The sequence below is a fragment of the Epinephelus fuscoguttatus genome, linkage group LG3 (genome assembly GCF_011397635.1).
Source record: "Epinephelus fuscoguttatus linkage group LG3, E.fuscoguttatus.final_Chr_v1".
In the NCBI taxonomy this organism is placed as follows: domain Eukaryota; kingdom Metazoa; phylum Chordata; class Actinopteri; order Perciformes; family Serranidae; genus Epinephelus; species Epinephelus fuscoguttatus.
Genome location: NC_064754.1, coordinates 9,862,517 through 9,882,725, shown reverse-complemented (window position 1 = coordinate 9,882,725; position 20,209 = coordinate 9,862,517). Strand labels below are relative to the sequence as shown.

The following is a 20,209-nucleotide window of genomic DNA, read 5'->3' as shown; positions in this document are numbered from 1 at the left end:
AGCAGTGGACTTCTACCTTTATGAACTCAGCACACACTTCCTGGTAGACAACAGGACTTTTTTTTTATCTCACTCAGGCTCATTCACTCCTCGGGCTTCTAAAGAAACACTTTCCTGCCGCTCGACAGCGTTTTATCAGGACTTGCTTCTGTGTTTTCTCTCAACATCACAACACATTTACCAGGTAAGGCTTTATAACGGAATATGTTTTATACAGCCTTGTTCGACTCATGCAATAGTTGTCATCCTAGTGTTGAGCCTTTTTCTCTCTAACTTTCATTTATGATTTGTTGGGCTGTAGTTTTCTGTTCATTGCTATTCAGATTTTCCTACTCTGCCATCCTTCAGTGACTCTGTGTGAGAACCATAGAGCCAGGCTACTACTTGTGGTGGAAACCATATCTGATGTTTGAATTAATGATGAACAGATGAGGATGGGACCAAGAGATTAGATTACACATGCTTACCCCCCAGCAATGTACCTGTCACTCTGAGCACAGAGAGGCACTCGGCCCTCATGTTTAGGCTTTATTAAAGTTGACTTAGCTGGCAGTTACAGCCTCAATACAACATGTCATTAAGGCATATAATCAAACACACTATTATAGCACACTAAAAAGCATGTGTTTTACAGTGTGTTACTGGAATTGGACGACACAATCACCAACATACTGAAGAGCGACTGGGTGAGCTGAGGGATCATCTCCAGCAAAAGGATCAATTTGAAGGATCTCATGACAAGTTACAGCAACGGAGGATTCTTCAACCCTGCCTACCATGACAGCGATACTCTGGAAATTGATAGAAGGTTTGTGGTGATATGGAAAATGTGGATTTGTCATTTATCATTGAAAAAACAGAAGCTTCCCTTATTTTAATTTATCCAGGAATGTGTTTGAGTGAGTGCCATGTATTGTTTGTACTTGTAATCAAAGAGCATGTGAAAGAATGGACAGGATGTCCTCAAGGAACACACAGCTGAGTGGAGTTTATCTTGGCTATACCCCAGGCTGTAGGAATGACTCAATTATTTTTTATAATTTGGGATAAAAACTTTAAGGTCTAAAGTTTCCAAAAAAAAAAACATTACACTAAACTTCAGAGGCAAAAACATTAGTCCACTGGTCTCTAATCTTGTACTTCCTTGTAGGATATTACATCACTATAATTACCCGTTGGTGCATTACTTGATGAGGTGGGTGTACAACTAGGTAGATAGGTAGGTTACTAAGCAGGAAGTGGGTATGCTTGTCTATATATCTAAATGGCATTTTGGCTGATAAGTGGATATGCTGTAAAGGCCAGAGAAAGAGGTGTGTATATCTCATATACCTGCGTATACCATCCACTGCACAAGAGGAGAAAAACATCACCTCCATATTAGTCATACATATGACACTTAAAGTTTTCAGTTGCTTCGGTTTTTGGCGTCCACATCATCACTTGTGAACATCAGACAAGAAAATTCTTATTCTCTTAAACAAAGCCCTTTTTTTGCATTCACCAGTATTAACAATAACTGATATATTTAAAAATAAAAAAAATTATGTTAACACAGAAAGAATAATATTGTTTAAATAATCCAACGCCTCTTTGTCGCTTTTCACTATCAATTTGCAATTGTTTAAAGTTTTTATTTATTCATTTTTACAATTTTGTGTAGTTATGGTTACAGACACTTGTATTTTGATTGTAATTAATTTAAAAAAAAGAGACAAAATGCACAATAAATAGAGTTAAGAGGAATGTTACTTAAAGCCTTATTATCATTAATATTTTATTTTTATTTTCATTTTTATTTCAAATTTTCAATAGACATTGTGATGAAAAAAGGGGATTTCCGCACACTTAAATTTGCACTAAAATTCACATATATTGCTTAGCTTGCAGTCAGTAAGACCTTCGTCAGAGCATACAGCACACACAATGAACAGGCAGGTTAAGAACATGTCACTCCTGCTCTAATCATCAGCAGTATGCAGAACACCTGTGTACACTCAGTTAGAGGCCACACCACCTTCTGGGGATTGTAGTTTTCAGGTGTAGGCTGTGAATCCTACTGAAGGGACCTAAATTAACTGAAAAAGAAGTGTAACATGGTGAATACAGAAAAACAAAAAACAATCACAAAGTATATTACAGTAAAAGTGCCACAAAAACAAATATCACAGGTATAAAAAATACCTTCAAAAATATTTTTTTTCCAAAATGAGATAGAAAATAGATCAAAAATAGAGCAGGGGGCTATAGGAGGGTTTCAGGCTAGAGCCGTCATATATCATAGACCCCCTGCTCTACACAAAAAAGAAACAAACCAACAAGAATAGAAACATCCTGATCTACAGCATAACACTCATATCAAAATCTTCATTAAGACCAGTGGGTTCTAGAACATTTAAAGTATCAATCCAGAAAAGCTCTCTTTGGCATAACCTCCTATCTATACCCCCCCTCTTGGCAGTTTAATATGTTCAATGTCCTGAAGACGTAGAGAAGAAATAGGATGAGAACACAAATTAAAGTGACGAGCTACAGGATAATTAATATCATTTTGTCTGATGGAGCTCTTGTGTTCACTAATCCTTTGTTTTAGCATACGTGTTGTTTTACCTACATAAATTTTATCACATGGACATTTTAATAGATAGATGACATTTTCTGTGCTACATGTGACAAAACCCTTGACGGGGAAGCTTTTGCCTGATCTGGAATGTCTAAAATTAGACATTGTGATAAAATCCTTATTGTTAACTCCGTTGGCCATCATAAAAACATAGTAAAATATGACATCTTTTCAGCCCTGCTTTGGCACATTCATGCAAATGATTATGTATAACTGCTGTTTCCTCCATTATTATTTGCATATGTCATGATGATGAAATTGTAGTATATTGGTTTTCTGTTGAACAGTGTTACCCCCCAAAATATTAGTTCATTGTATAAGTCATTGAATGCAAAATGGTTGAACCAGTTGTCACTATCTGTCATACATATTTTCTACACATTTCTACTTTACTGTTTTGTAAATTTGTCCTGAGTTGATGAATTACTCTCAGGTGAATCCTGACTCTCACTAATGTAAGAAGCGTTAGAGCAACTAGCTCTCTAAAACAGTGACTCCCAACTGGTCCAGCCACGGGGTCCAGATATCACTCATTGCTCAAGGTCCACACAGTTCAATATATTCACCATCATAGTTGCATTTGGCCATGTCATTGAGCTAGTTTGATATGTCTGTCATGTAGCTGTCCTTTAGTCACGCACTCTACAGCAGGAAATGGCACTTTAAAGTCAGAGCTCTGTGCCAAAAATTCACTGTCCTTCAAAATAAAGTGTGTTTTTTACAAACTTGACATGTTCACGATTCACTTGCGGCCCATTCAGTATGGACCTGGAATCTGCTTTTGGACCTGGACCCACCAGTTGGGAACCACTGCTCTAAAATAGCTCACAGGTTCAGAGCTGCATGCAGCTCTGCCCAAGAGGTGTTTCCTTTGTTTACATTTCTAATTTTATTTTTTATTTCCCTTTCATGCTCTGTGGTGCTGTAAAAAAGTCTGGTCTTTTTCTTTGCTGTATCACAATGACATGGTCAGTCAACAAATGACGGTACAAACAGTAAAGGTATAAATGTGAATCCCGTCCAGTCTCTTGCAATCAATCTCTCAAACACAGTAATTTGTAACTTGGTACTGTTGAGGCTGATGTACTGAAAAAGTGCACAACTTGTTTGGGGAAATGCACTTACTGTTGTGCAAATATTAAGGATGATTCGAGAAATGTATAAGCAACTGAGAAAAACTGTGACTACAGATAAGGATAATGATAACTTGAACTGATAACCCCAGTGCTCTCAAGTATCATAAACATGAACTGACCTTAATGATAAGCAGTTTCACTTCACATATTATTTGTTTCATGCTGTCACAGGTCTTCCAACAGAACCCACCATGCTAACCCCTATGCCAGGGGTGAGAGGGTGGATGTGTATAACTCGTACACTGGTCAGACCAGCAGGGATGATGCTGTGGGGGGAGTGCCCTGGGGGGGCTGGCAGGAGGAGAGCTGGAGGGGGAGGGAAAGCATCCCCATGGGCCTCGTCTCAACGCGCTCTGGGAGTCCTCCATGGCAGCATGACCACAGTGAGTGGACCAGCACTGAACAACTGAGCTTATTAAACAGTCTAACAATATTTTACTTCTTGTATCATAGAAAAAAAGGCAACAGTATTTGGTGCTGAGCTCTTGTTTGCCTGTGTCAATTGTCTCTACAGTTTTCTATGTGCTTCTCTGTGTTGCTAAGTGACACCTCTGTTGTCCTCCCTATTTCCTGTCTTTTATTCAGATCACAGTACGTTCCAAATCCCAGGTGACTCTCAGTACGATCGATCACATCCTGTTCACCTTCCTTCTGCAGCATCAGGTAAGAGCTACACTAATCTCTCTCCACAGTTTCCTTTCACAGTTACTGTAAACTCTCATACTGTTGCTAGGGTATCGCTAAACACACACACAAAGTTGTTGAGTCTATTACGAGGAAATAATTTAATATAAATGTGACGCTCCTGCTGACCTGTTGACTCTGATTATTTATCAACTTAGCAAAGTCCTACTAGATAATTATTAATGGAGGCTCCACACAAAAACAGATGACAAAGAAGTTGGCAGAGAAAATAAGACAGAGAGAGAAGAAGGGGTTTGTAAGGAAAAGGTTGTCTTAATCTGAAGGACACGATCTAAAGGTTTTTAAAATGTGTCTGTAAAAGTATAAAACTGTATACACTTACTGACCATATCTTTACCCTTTAACATCAAGAGACATCTTCACAGTTATAGCCACAAAAGCAGCATGACTCTATGTCAGTTTGACAGATGGTTTGCCATTTTAGTCCAGACTAAAACAGCAGGACAAATATTGGACGGACTTAGCTTAAATCATAGCTGTATGTACAAACTCACAGAGCTGCTAGCGTGGCTGTAGACTCTTAGTTTTGTTACAGCTTAATTACACTGTAATTTGCAGGCCATATTCATTCATTCATTCATTCATCTTCTAACTGCTTCATCCTCTTGAGGGTCATGGGGGGGCTGGAGCCTATCCCAGCTGACATCGGGCGAGAGGCAGGGTACACCCCGGACAGGTCGCCAGACTATCGCAGGGCTGACACATAGAGACAAACAACCATTCACGCTCACATTCACACCTACGGACAATTTAGAGTTATCAATTAACCTAGTCCCCAATCTGCATGTCTTTGGACTGTGGGAGGAAGCCGGAGTGCCCGGAGAGAACCCACGCTGACACAGGGAGAACATGCAAACTCCACACAGAAGGGCTCCCACGCCCGGGATCAAACCTGCAGGCCATATTGTTTTATTTTATTTTACTTGTTTAAAATGTTTAATAAAGTGATAATGGACCAAATAAACACAAGTACAGGAACACATGAACAGCTGTAAAAGATTAAACAAAGTAAGTCAGAGACATACAATAAAAACAAAAGGGGACAAAGAAACAAAAAATGACAAACTAAAAACAAGGAATACAATACACACTGTGTATGCAGATGGACGCATGCTTCTGTATGTGTGTGTACCTGTATGTGCTACATAGTGGGGACCAAAAGAGCATACTTTAGCAAAGAAGTGAGGACATTTTTCAAAGTGAGGACATTACTTCTTCCAATGATTGTTTGAGCGCTAAGACTTGGTTTTAAGGTTCAGGTTAGACTGAGGTTCAGGTTAGGATTGGGGTTAGGCATTTAGTTGCGATGCTTAAGGCCAGGGTAAGGGGCTAGGGAATGCATTGTGTTAAAGAGGGTCCTCACCAAGATAGAAGTACAAGGATGTGTGTGTGTGAGATCGGGATGAGATGGGTTTGTGGGGTGTGGGCACACAAGATATATACATATGATCTACACACAAATGCACATATACCATATACACAATATACAACATATATACATATAATTGTTTTCTTCCTTGTAATGTGTGAAGGAGAGAGAAAGGGAAAAGAGTTTGAAAGAATATTATCTAACTATTACCACTATTATACTCACTGATACCATTATGCAGACTGTATTGTTAAGCATTACCATTCTATCTCACTTAAGCAACACAGTTGGCACAGTAGCCTGGCTGCGGTGCCAGCAGCCTCAGTATCATAGGTTTAATCAGATGTAAAGATAATGTAGTCAGAGGCATGATAGCACCTACACCAGCTCATACTGTATTGCACTGCTATCAGCTGTACTTTCAATTTGTGCATTTACAGTACACACAAAGTTCATGTGTCTCCATTAATCAGGAAAATGCAAAGAGAAGAAAGTAAATCTCTGTCAGGATGTTGTGGGAGAGCAAATATTTGTGTGAGCAGGTGCAGGCGTTACAAACCTAAATGACTGCCACCTTGCTCCGCCTAAAAGAAAATCCATGACAGCCACTGCTCAACAGCAAAACACATTCTCTGTTTACGTTTGTTCATCCAGGGAACATGACAATGAGATGGAGGGGAATGACAATGAGGAGGATGAGCATGTTTCCTGACGGTGATCCGGCCCACCTAGCTCTCACAGAGGATGCCATCAGGAGTGAGATGGAGAACGGTAAGAGCCTGTGGCGGGTGTCGCATTGTGATGTGAAGTGTGACACCTGATCTGCATTCTGGATGGTAGTCTAACAGAGAGGGCTATATCTTGTCATCTTGTGTGTGACAGAGGAACAGAACCTCGTCAAAGAGCTCGTTGCCCTGTCAACAACAGACCGAATTCGGGCCATTCGAGACCTTCCAATGAGCTTTGAAGAGAAGAAACATATCAGGTGGGTTTTGACTGACAAGCAGTTAAAGGCGATAAGCTTCCTTGTCAGTGTCATTCCAGGCACTGAGTTAACCATTACACCCTGCTGAGAGCCATAAAATAAAGATTCTGTTTACAAAGACAAGGTGACGCTGTGTTGCAATGTAGATCACTGGAGGAAACGTTACGTATATTTGCGCAAACACACACAGGTACACACGCTGTTCACTTGGGACAAGGCACATTACACAACAATCTATTATAATGACAGAAAATCCAACTTTTTTAAAAAATAACTTTAGTGTTGTGTCCCTGGGCGGATTGTAAGACAATGGGCCCATGGACACAGATATATGAAAGGCCCCATCACCTCTCCTACATAGAATCAAGACACACAGACTTTATAACTGTTTTACCTCCTTTTGCGATGTTGTTATGCGTCTATTCCTGCTTTTGTGACTCTTTGTAGTCATGTTGTGCCATTTTGTAGTAATTTGTCTCAGTTGTCATTTGTGTCTCTTTGAGGTAATTTTGTGTCTCTTTGGTCATTTTGTGTCTCTCTGTAGTTATTTTGTGTATCTCTGTAGTCACTTTGTGTCTCTGTATTCATTTTGTGTCTCTTTGTAATTGTTTTGTGTCTCTTTGTAGTCATTTTGTGTCTCTTTGTAGTCATTTTGTGTCTCTTTGTAATTGTTTTGTGTCTCTCTGTAGTCATATTGTGTCTCTTTGTAGTCATTTTGTGTCTCTTTGTAGTTGTTTTGTATCCTCTGTAGTCATTTTGTGTCTCTTTGTAGTTGTTTTGTGTCTCTTTGTAGTCATTTTGTGTCTCTTTGTAATTGTTTTATGTCTCTCTGTAGTCAGATTCTTTAACCCATTTTTGTCGTTATGGCTGGTGTTTGTTCATTTGAGAGACATTTAGCAGGTGAAGGACAGGGGGCCACTAACACATTGGTCCTCTGGGCCTGTGCCCGGCAGGCTTGTTCAGTAATCCATCCGTGGTTGTGTGTGTCATAATTCATCTAATTCATCTCATCTAAGTCATTAGGTAATATATATTTTTAAGGCACTAAATCACACTAAATTGTGTTGTAAATTATCTTCACAGGAGCCAGGTGCTGGCATTCAAGTCTTCCAAACAATCTCGCCAGTTCACATGTTTTGCAGATTGCTCTGAGAATGTGTCACTGGTAAGTAAACAATATGCTGCAACACCATACTGAAACAACTCATCTTGAGTACAGCCAGCTGATTGATAGCCTGCACTCATTTTGCTTGACATGTCACAAATTGTTCTCTCAGTCTTTCCGCAGGTGCGGCTACAGTTTAAGTTCAGCTAGGCAGACCCTGCAGCTGTGGCAAGGCATCATGAAAGAGATCAGTGGCAAGTTTGGCACCAGCGTCCTCTCTTACTTTGTTTTCCTCAAGTGGCTGCTCATGTTCAACATTTTCTCCTTCCTGGTCAACTTTGGCTTTATCACCATCCCGCTGCTTGTTTACGACCTCACACCCAACATACCTCCGAATGTGAGCTTCAGTGGGCTGGAGATACTGACTGGAGCTGTAAGTGGAGGTTTTTAGCACACCACATACCATTTTGTAAAGCCACAACAATCCAAGGGGTCTTTAACACGTCAAATCATTGTGCAATTTAGAGTTTCTGTAATCAATATTTTTATATTTACAATGAATGCACTTACTATACTTAACGCTGAAGAGTTCTCCAAACAAAACAAAACAAACATTTGAAAAACTCAACAGCAATGTCTCTTCTCAGAAATCATGACATGGTCACTCAAGATAATCCACAGGCCTTGTTGTGAGCAGTTTCATGTAGGGACTATTTTCTTCTTACCAAACTACACCCGCCAAGTGTCACCACACAGAAGGAAATGTGCATCTACCCATGGATGAGAGGGTCATCCTCATGACAGTGCAACATGTAAACATTAATGATGTCCTTCTCAGCTAAGCTGTAATGTTAGTTAGCTCAGTAATGCTAAGTGAGCCAACAGTCGATGCATGCTACCTTCTGCACACCATGAGTCGAGTGCCATCTATTTCCATTATGTTCGAGAGAAGGCAGACATCTCTATCACCAATATCTCCACCACTCTGCAACTCACACCAAAACAAAACAGTCTAGAATGATAAATAGCACTACTACTTGATTTTAGGGTGAACTGTTGCTTTAACGTCTTGGTTCACTCCCACAACTGATATTAGTGTTGTTTACAGATACAGCAGCCAGCTGTTTTAGCCAAAAAACTCAGATAAGCTAACTGTACTCTACCTGCCCAGCTGGTTGAGACCAAAACAGAGCTAAAAGGAGAGTAAATATTGGAATTACATTTGTCAGGTCGCCAGAATTACAACTCTGAAAGAACATTAATGCCGCTCTGTGTCTGCTGGATGTATAAAGAGGCAACTGTGTGTTTGTTGACAGCTTGATGTGCTCCAAAGTCGCAAAAAAAGGAAGAAAAAAAAAGAAATACGATTAATGTAGGCTATGTTTAATTAACATACAGATGCTCAATACAAGTGCTATTTTAAATGGGTTTTGTTTTTTCCAGGGTTACTTCAACTACACCGTCATGTACTACGGTGGCTACAGCAATGAAACCCTGGTGGGTCTGGTGGAGTACAACATGCAGTTAGCCTACTTCTTCACTATTGCAGTCTACATGGTTCTGTGTGGAATCGCACTTATCTTCAGGTCAGTCCATTTGTCTGCATAATACAAATGTAAATCACAATATTTTGGCTTATGGTACATTTCCTTGACTTTTTAAAATTTTCTTCAGTTTAACAATAGTTAAAACACAAAAAAATGTGCATCACATGTTTTCCTCACGCAGCATGGCCAGCTCATTCAGGAAAAACTACGTACTAGCAGACTCGACTTCAAACAGCGCGTGGCAGCTTCTGTGCAGCTGGGATTTTAATATTACCAGTGAGAGAGCAGTGAGACAGCGTAAGAACAATCTACGTGTCCAACTAAAGGTGAGCAGTAATTCACTGTTACAAACCCACTTTTGTAAATCAAGACCCCAGGTGAGGAAAGAGAGAAGTGTTTTACTAAAGAATCATTTCAGCTACATGTCATGAAATACATCAGAAGAAGCTATAAATGACATGTTTATTTAATACAGTACATATCCTCTAATTTATATTCGTCAACTTGCTACACTGTGCTTTGCAGTTACATTTCATAACTGCAAATTATATTTTCATAATTAGCTTTCAACAAATTTCAGATACTTAGCTCTCTCAGAGGTTAATTCCCATGACGTGCCTCATTATTTTTTAATCGCCATGTTTGTCCTCTTCAGGAGTCTTTGTCAGAGAAGGCCCAGAGGGAGCTGCTAACCCTCTCTGAAAAGCTGAAGCACTTTGGAGTTCATCTTGGTTCCTGGCTCCTCTCCACTGGCTTGGCTGTTGGCTGTGGAGCTAGCATTCATTACCTCTGCCAATACGAACAGCAGGTACACAAGCTAATATTGAATAGCTGGTCTTAACTGTGAAAGTGGAATAGTTGTTTTTGTTGGATAAAGACAGAGAACATAAAAAAGTTTTTCCACTGTCTGAAAAAAATCATATTATCCAATTCAGTTAGTATTAAATCTCCTTCCTTGCACAGTTGCAGATCAACTGCATGTGTAGAAAACGTGTGTGATAGTACTTTATTGCATGGTAGTATCTGGTCTTTAAAATCCCTATCAGCATGCGTCATAAGCTTGCAACCTACTGACAGTAATGTGTCAAGTCATTTACCAGCAGCGCAGGGTTTGATGAATGATATTGCACGCAGTGTTCTTCGTCTAGCGCTATCTTGAGCTGACCTCCATCTGTTATCTTTATAGCAGGCCACAGACACCGCCAGCTGGTCTCTGCTTGAGGAGGCAGAGACTCTCCTGGTTCCCTTTGTGGTGTCTCTGATGAACCTGGTCGTCCCGCTCTTCTACTCCCTCTTCAACAAGTTTGAGCCCTACTCCAGCCAGCGCAGACAGATCTATGCTCTGGTGGTCAGGTACGATAGCAGGGACACATATAGCTTGTAAATGCTATGCTTTCTTGCTTAAATGAGAAGATTGATACCACTTTGTCTGTTAAATATGAAACTGGAGCCAGCAGCCGATTAGCTTAGCTTAGCATAAGGACTACAAATGGGAGGAAAAAGCTAGCTTGGCTCTGCCTAGCAGCTCCTCTAAAGCTCACTACTCACCAAGACATATCTCATTTGTTTAACCCGTACGGTAAAAATGAAGCATAAAAATGACACAGGTGGTTACTACTTGACTACTCCCACGCCAAACCATAAGTAGTCATTTTGAAACTTTTTTTTCCTTCACATTCACATAAGAACCTTAAAATGACTCAAAGTTCCCTTGGTTTCCCACAGTTCTGAACATCAGACTCCTGGGGGAAATTCCTATGTCTTGTGATTGGTCACGTGATCGCAGCCTTCCCAAATGCATGGGTTACATGCAAATTACTGGCTCATGATTACATAGGATATATATGCATTTTGATCCCTTACTTTTATAGGTTCGAACAGTGCTGGACCAGGCTAGCTGTTTCAGTATGTTGCTAGCTTTTATGCTAAGCTAAGGGAATGTCATTATTTATCAGTGGAACATGTATAATGAAGAGATTTTGATGAAATATCACTATTTTAAGCTTAGATCTGGGTATGTTTCCTGACTGAAGTGTTTATCACACATGATATGTTCAGAAATTGTCAGAAATGTGAAAATCTGGCTATGATACGAGGTGTAATTTTGGCATTTTTTTCAAACACACACCTTTCAAAATAATAAATAAAACAAAAGTAGAATGTCACTTCCTGAAGCCAAAACAAAAATTAAAAGTAATTCCCCAGTGCTTAATATATGACGTGCCTCCTCCATTTCTCCCCCGTTATAATGAACAGTCCCTAAGCAAACAGGAGCCGGCTCCAGCTTCATTCTTAATGTACACATCTGAAAGTGGTGTCAATCTGCTCATCTAACTCTCAGTAAAAAAGCAAAGACACAATGTTAAACAATTACTTTAAGCGTCAATAACTCTTGGATTTTTTTTCTCTGTTCCCACAGAAATGTGTTTCTCAAGATGTCCATTCTGGCTGTCTTGTGTTATCACTGGATGAACGTGGTGGCTAACAAGTTTTCAGTATGTCTGACAGAGATGAACCTTTAATTGCCATCTTACAACACACCATTATTGGTTTCATTAATAGACTAAATAGACATCAATATAAGCAGTCATTCATGACCTTGTTGTGTTCTCCACAGTGTTGGGAGTCCATGGTGGGACAGGCTTTGTACCGTCTGGTCATTTTTGATTTCCTTTTCCTGATGTTGGGATCCTTTTTTGGAGAGTTTCTTAGCAAGTGAGTTAAACAGGTTCAGTTTGTTTGTACTCTTCAGAATCATAGAAATGGGAAAATTTAACATCAGTTCTAAATTATAATTATTTGTCTACAACAGTGTAATTGGAACGAGATTACTACCACGTCTGGGGGTTCCAGAGTTTGACGTAGCCAGAAATGTCCTCGAACTCATCTACGCACAGACTCTGGCCTGGTAAGAACAAAGGTTATGAAATTGTAACCCTATTTCTATTAGCACACACAAGCCCCCCTCTGGACTCTGGGTAATACTCTCCTCAAATTACCAGCAGGCATTCACCCACTGAAATTTGCATAAATGTAGGTGGCCAATCAGGACGCGCCTATCTGAATATGTGTGTATAAGGCAGCAAACACTGTCTGCTATCCTACACCCTCCTCAGTGAGCAACATAGGAGCGACAGGGCCCCAAGGCAGAGGACCCCACCTTTGCTAATAGAACTAGGGTTACAATATTGTAACCTTCATTCTACGTCACACAGGCTCCGGCCTTTACTGGACTCTATGAGTACAATGTGTCGGGCCTGATGCTTAAATGCTCTGTCGTGACATAACATAGACCCAGCCCTATTAATCCTGACCGGTGGGCAAATCAGCAACGCTTAACATAACAAGGTAGCAGACAGCGTTGTGTGCTGCCTTATATACTATGGGATTCACACATTATCAATAGAGCTGGGTACTGGTAAACGAGACCTTTAAGGTATCGACTGAAATAATCCAGTATCAAGAAGTATCAAAACGTCTTCAGTCAAAAAATACCTGCGTGTCATTCTTTCTGACTGTCCTGACTCCCCGATGGATCAGCAAACTTTCTGTTGCTGCCATCTCTGCAGCAACTCTCCTCTGGCAAATCATCAGTTCAACATCTGCCCAGTTAGCAAGACACAGCAGCAGCTAACATCCAACACCCAGCCATTAAACGTTCCCAAAAACTCACATTAACAATGAGATGGCTACGTTAATAATCGTTACTGTAACATTACTCGTGTGATGCTAACAGCTAGCTTTGTCACTGAATGTGTGCTGCTGGGCGGACTATCACAACTGTCCGTGGCGCAGAGCTCAGCCTCCCCCGACAGCAGGTACTACAACTCATACAGTCTGTGGTGTGGTGAAGTTGAGCGTGGCGTATTTAATGAAGATGGCAGTTCAGCATCAAGTTGTCATCAAAAAAGTTTACATTATGGGCATCAAAGTTAGTACTCTATTGGTATCGGTATCAAACAATACCCAGTCCTATTAATCAGGTAGGCATGTCCTGAGTGGCCAGCTACGTTTATGCATATTTCAGTGGGCAAATGAGTGCTCGTGATTACCCATAGAGCCCAGTAGAGAACAGAGCATGTGTAAGATAGGACAATATATTCAACACTTTATAAAGGATCTAATAACTCAGTGGAATTGAAGGATTTGTGTTTTCTCCCCTGGTCTCAGTGCAAATTTATTAATAAAGCTTATCCTCTATTTTCTCTCCATAGGATTGGAATCTACTTCTCTCCTCTGCTGCCGGCCATTCAGATCCTCAAATTCTTCATTTTGTTCTACTTAAAGAAGGTAAAAGCAGGTTCATAAAGTTTAGAGGCCGTGGTGATTGTAAACAAAACAGCCATGATGATACATGAACATTAGCCTGGAAATCCAGACCCAAATCTAGAAAGATTTAGGGTCTGGCTATGAGTAATGCAAATGGCCCACCTCGAGGGGTGGCACAAAGCATGCATTTATAAATATCACGCAATTGGAAAACACTACGACCAATCAGAACAATACACGGGGTGACGTATCCAGAGCTTAGCTACCAGCAGAGCTAACGGGTAGATTAGACTCTTGCCCTATCCGGTCAGCAAAACAGCAAAAACGTCCTTCTTGCAAAGGAAAGATTCGAGCGCCGTCTTCTGTTCCTCTTTTAGAGAAAAAGCCAAGTCTAACTCGTTCATTGTAGCGGCCAAAGTCGTTTCAAACAACTGGTGTTCATCTGTAGCCATCTTGCAATGTTTACTGACTGATTCCGGACTTCGTCGTCGCAGCGCTGTCGTCATCTGTTTAGCTTGCCTCTGGCCCGCCTGTATCAGATACACCGATGTGATTGGTGCAGCTCGGCTCCAACAGCATGGGTAATGAGCATCATTACTGATTGCCGGAGTGACTCACTGAGCAAATTCAAATTGCGCTCTCGCGAGAACTTTGGATTTCCAGGGTACATGAACATAGGTGTAGATTTTGAGGGAGACGCATGGCACATGTACATGTGTCCCCAAAAATGAAAACATGAAAGTTGCAGGGAACTTTTTTTCTTTTACAAAATTAAAGACATGTAAACCTACGCTCTTACACATGGCCATAGGCACATGCTGGCCAAGATGCTCTATAATGTTTTAGGCTCACGTTACGCTATTTGTGCACCTGGTTAAATTATTTATTTAAATCCTTTCATCACACTGACAACATGCTTTATTTTGTGTTGTGGAAAAGACAGGCAGGGTTTGGGATTTATGGAGTGAACCTTTTGTTGCACTGTACCGGGCAAGGTCAATCAATTCCAGAGGATTAATTCAGTATGATTGGTAATTTGACCCAGGCTGGATGTGGTGCTGAATGTTTCATGAACATGCTGAATGACCTTTGAAGCAATGCTTTTCAAAGCTTTAATGAGGTTTTTAGGTTTTCTATTATGGAGTGAAACCGATATGATGTTAAGGCTGAAACGACCTCATGGGTTTGTAAACTTTAATATCGTATGAGGTACTGCAGTAATGAATGAAAAATGGGGTTTGTGTTGTTTTTGTTCATGTGTGTGTGTTTTATTCCCTCTCCCCCAGGTCAGCCTGACCCAGAACTGCCAGCCTCCGCGGCGATCAGGCAGAGCAGCTCAGATGCAAACCATCTTCATCGCCCTCCTCTTCTTCCCTTTCTTTGTGGGAGCCCTGTCCATGGTTGCATACACTGCCTGGAGGTACGAGGTCATTTTGACCATTAGAAACTTTTATATCACATTAACAGCATGAAGTCAAAGGAAGTCATTTTACAAGAATAAAATGATCACAAACCTCAACAGTACCAGTCTCTGACATGTGCTGCATTCATACCCAGTGCACAAATCCCCCCAAAACCACACCTCAGTCTTGTTTTGTCCACTTTGTCCTGCCCTGTAGATTGACTCCCTCAGAGCAGTGCGGTCCTTTTCGGGGACTCAACAGCACCTTCAGTGTGGTTGGAGTGTGGATGGATGATCTGCAGGACATCCCTGGTTCTCATTGGGCTGTCTGGATCTACGAAAATGTCATCAGGAGTGAAATCTTCTACTTTCTCATCTCACTCATCATAATGTAAGTGCATATTGCAAGTGTCATGTTGTGTGTGTTACATTTATTGTGCTGATGCAAATTGAATCCAGCTAATTTTAGCAAAACACCTTTTGAGTCATTTTGGGCCTGAAGATCAAACACAAGAAAAAAAACTACTACAATTAGGGCAGTTTCATAGTCGACGCAAAGGCACGCAGACGTGAAAGGCATTGGGACGCATCGAGACGCATTGGCCGTCATGATACGTACTCGCCTCTCAAAATGTGTTGTCCATTTTTTTGATACGCAATGCAGCAACGCGTGTAATACCATGCGTTGCCAGCAGGGGTGATAATGCAAGCGACGTACTTGAAATTAACCACTTTTTGTTATTCACAGAAGAAGCAGGTATGAAATATGGCGGGTGAGGAGGAAAAACTTTGCAAACCCGTACGGGCACACCACCTTTTATATGACAGTTCTAGTGCCCTGCACTCTAATAAATAAGGTACTAGCTAGCTACAGCAGTACTGGCTAGCCGGAACGCACCGTTGACTCTGTCACCCCCTATTGTGCGAACGATGTATTGCATTTCAAGTGTCGCCCGCGTCGCTTGCCTTCAATGTGTTGACTATCAAAGGAAGTGCGTTGCTTGCGTCGTTTTCTCGAGTTGCGTGTGTTGAGTGTGTTGAGTATGAAACGGCCCTTATTGTCTTATTATGTGCCGCTCAGATGTTCTTCTTAATGTCAACACAACAACGTCACCTCAAGGTCCATTGTTCAGGAGCTTTTCATCATATCACATGATCTTTATCAGCAGAAACATTCAGTGTCTTATGCAGTCATGCCAGTGGCTCATGAGGCTGTACTTAGGCACAGCTGTGTTTAGAGATAAATAGTAATATTAAAGATACACTGTGCAGGATTTTCCTGAAAAAACAATGTAAATACTCACACAGAAGTAATCCCTCCCAATCATCATGCATGACTCACTAGAATTGTGTGACAGTGTGTGTTTCTGCAGAGACTCTTCTCTCTGCCTGTATTTTCTTCTTACTTTCTGTGTATTGGACGTTTATTGGCGTGTACCACCACAGCACTCAGGTGAAGTTGGGGCTGGACCGTTAGCAGCAGGAATCCATTAGCTAATCAACAGTAAACACGACGTACAGTTGAGGCCGATTGGAATGTCACTAGTTTTGCAGGTGTTTGGTCCTAAACCAAAATACTGGACAAATTAAAATTTTGACCTTATGGTGAATTCATCCTCTGAGGACCATGTATGTCTGTACAAAATTTCATGACATGCTCATGACTGCTTTTTAGTCTAGTGCAACAGCCATTAACAACATGCCTGTTAGGAATGGGCCGATTGCTTGCCCAGCCTCATGTGGCCAGAGTGTGTAGGCAGCTCCTGGATGATGAAGGCACTGATGCCATTGACTGGCCCTCTTGTTCCCCTGACCTGAATCCAACTGAGCACCTATGGCACGTTATGCATCAGTGCATCCAATGCTGCCTAGTACTGCCACAGACTGTCCAGGAGCTCACTGATGCCCTGATCCAGGTCTGGCAGGAGATTCCCCCCCAGGACATCATCCGCTGACTCTTCAGAAGCACGCCCAGATGTTTTCGGGAGTGTATACAGCCACTTAGGGGCCAATTTTATACTTTGATTTTCAGTGTGATTTTAAATCCAGCCCTCAGTGGGTTGATGCTTTTGGTTTCCATTGAACATTGTTACGTCATTTTGTTCTCAATAAATTATACAATGTACATCATTAAAGATTTTCAACTTGAATAATTTGTTTGTCAAGATCTAATGTGTGATTTAAGTGTGCCCTTAACTTTATTGAGCGGTGCAGTTCGAACATGAAACTGCCCAAACAAAGTCTGTGGATCATCTTGAATAACTGGGTCATGATTTCTGAAAGAGACATTGCTGTTGAGTTTATCAAATGTATTTTTCTGGTGCTTTGAGCACCACAAGCCAGGTGCCGTCTAGTTCCATTATATTCAAGAGAAGGCAGACATCTCTCTCCAACACTCAGCTACTCACACAAAAACAGTCTATATTGATACAGAGCACTACAGCTAAGAGGAAACAAAATGTGTATCTTTGATTTTGGGGTGAACCGCCCCTCAAAGAAATCTTTGTAAGAAGCGAATTAACAGAGGCAGTGTGTCGACAGTTAGGTGTGTTGTGTATGTAGTATTGTTATCACCTGTCATGGCTGAAGCAGTAACCTTTGAGATCACTGATTTTAAGGTTTCCTGAGACATGCAGGGTAACCATGGTGCCGTTCAGTCACAATGCTGCGGTGCCTTTCCTGACAATCATTTGACTATTAAAACATCGACTGATGCAGACTGTGTGTGTTCATGTACATTTTTGCATATTTTGTGTCAGTATGCAAATGTTGTTTACAATATTTACATGTTTTCCTTCTCAGCGTCATTATATACATCTTCTGGCAAGTCACTCAGGGCCGCAAGCAGCTTATTGGTCTACTGAGACAACAGATTGTTAATGTGAGTGTGTGCTTTTGTATATTTTTGCCTTTATTTGGTACTTGGTATGTGTCCAAATGGCTGCATCACTCTTACTCTGTTTTCTCTTTTCTTTCTCTCACCAGGAAGGGAAAGACAAGTCCTTCTTGTTAGACAAACTCCAGAATCTTCAGAAATCTCATCCTGATAAAAAATCCAAAAAGAGGAATCAAAAAAAGGTTTGTTGTGAGGACTCCTTCATGCTAACTAATCACCTTTCAGCCTGAGATATGTTATCAACCTCGCTGCGTATTTTCTCCTGTCATTCAGCACACCAAACGGCGTTCAGATGACAACTCCTCAAGCGGCCAGTCCAACTCAAACGCCATGGTTCAGGCTTTACTCGCTCGCCAGCAGCTTGAAGAGGAGGAAGAAAGACGTAGTGGTGGTGTGCCCATTCCCTCTGACATCTCCACCTCCAGCAGTGTGATTCAGGCCATGTGGGCCCGTCAGAGAGCTGAGGACCAAGATGGAGATAAATCATCCTCCAGCGCCCTCGCGCAGGCCATGCAGGCCAGGCAGAGGGCCGAGGGTCAGGAGAGTGATGACTATTACAGCACGGGTTTTTTTGAAAACCCTCTCAACACATCCAGCGCTGTCACACGGGCGATGCAAGCCAGACACAGAGCAGAGGGTGTCACAGATGATGCATGTGATCAGCCATCCTCTGTCTCAAGTGTTATGATGCAGGTCATGCAAGCCAGGCAGAGAGCAGAGGCAGAGGACAGGACTCAGATGGTCCCACCTCCTCCACAAAACCCAGCTCCAGCAGGCTCCAGCGCTCTCATACAGGCCATGTTGGCCCGGCAGCAGGCCCAGAATGAGTATGATGACGGTTACTGACCAGAGGGGTCTGACTTCATCTTACCACGCGGACAGATGATTATAAAGAACAGTGATTTCAATGACTGAAATCACACTTGTCAGGTTATGATTTGTGTTGACACTGATAGATGAATCAGTATCAGTTCTTAGTCCATAACACTGCATGAAAAGTGGGACCTTCCTCAGTAAACAGGGCTGTAAATTGCTGTCCAAGTGCAGGTCAACGACTGTTCATGACTGAAAATGTAGCAATAGTTATGCGTTTTGAAATGAAAATGTATTAATATATATGTAGCCTGAGAAGCTTGGCAGTTGACCTCTCAACCCCATGTCTAGAGGAGGCTTTCACATGGAAATGAAAACGCTGTGAGGTCCAGAGGTTACACCATTTTCTAAAAGACACTAACTCAATTTTAATAAAATCTCTGGAGTACATAGATCAAGCTTGGTATAATTATAAACTCATAAATTGTATCTTGAATATACCTGCCTTATATATGTATATATGTATGTATGTATTCTGTAAGTGTTTGTAGAATGAGATGTAATTAAGTCTTGCACACCTTTGTACCATCCTGTCTGAGCTCACAGATTTCATGTAGCATGTATACTGTCACACATTCTGACAAACTTTATATTGTAAGCAATTGTAATGGAGAATGCTGGTCCATTTTCTCAAGGAGAATAAAGTCTGGAATATTTCTTTCAACACCACTGTCACATAGGTCCCTCCACATACTGGAATTCTGCACCTAAATCTCTCTCCCACGTAGTTATTGATCTTAATGACTCAGGAATTGAAAGAAAAGGTAACAGAGCTTCATAAACTCTGGAGATCACCCTAACCACTGATTGACTGTCATGGAAAAGACATTCAATGGGTGACATCTTGGGTAGTGTCCACTGGATGCCATCACTTTAGAAGAAAAATCACTTGTGATTGGTAGTGGTATGATGCTGCAGTGGTTAGCATTGTTGCCTCACAACAAGAGGGTTACTGGTTCGAACTGGAGTTTGCATGTTCACCCTGTGTCAACGTGTGTTCTCTCTGGGTACTCCAGCTTCCTCCCACAGTCCAAAGACATGCAGGTTAACTGGTGACTCTACATCAGCTGTAGGAGTGAATGTGAGTGTGACTGGTTGTCTGTCTCTATGTGTCAGCCCTGTGATAGTCTGGCGACCTGTTCAGGGTTTACCCTGCCTCTCGCCCAGTGTCAGCTTGGATAGGCTCCAGCCCCCCGACGACCTCCAACAGGATAAGTGGTTACGGAAAATGAATAAATGACTCATGTTTGGTTGGTAGATCTGTCGCTATGGAGTGTTGGAGGGATGAGAATTTTTTGT

The 20,209-nt window shown here is 41.4% G+C and overlaps 1 protein-coding gene across 1 annotated transcript; it reads left to right on the top strand.

Moving 5' to 3' along the window:
• Positions 1 to 72: 72 nt before the first annotated feature.
• Positions 73 to 19,564, top strand: tmc5 (transmembrane channel like 5). The gene is made up of 21 exons (XM_049572733.1): positions 73 to 184; positions 635 to 808; positions 3,931 to 4,142; positions 4,345 to 4,422; positions 6,488 to 6,604; positions 6,716 to 6,818; positions 7,902 to 7,983; positions 8,096 to 8,356; positions 9,367 to 9,509; positions 9,652 to 9,796; positions 10,126 to 10,278; positions 10,657 to 10,823; positions 11,890 to 11,965; positions 12,088 to 12,185; positions 12,283 to 12,378; positions 13,685 to 13,760; positions 15,026 to 15,159; positions 15,359 to 15,532; positions 17,944 to 18,022; positions 18,127 to 18,219; positions 18,311 to 19,564. The coding sequence occupies exons 2-21, from the start codon at positions 735 to 737 to the stop codon at positions 18,881 to 18,883; spliced, it is 2,934 nt and encodes a 977-aa protein (XP_049428690.1). The 5' UTR covers positions 73 to 184; positions 635 to 734; the 3' UTR covers positions 18,884 to 19,564.
• Positions 19,565 to 20,209: the final 645 nt, after the last annotated feature.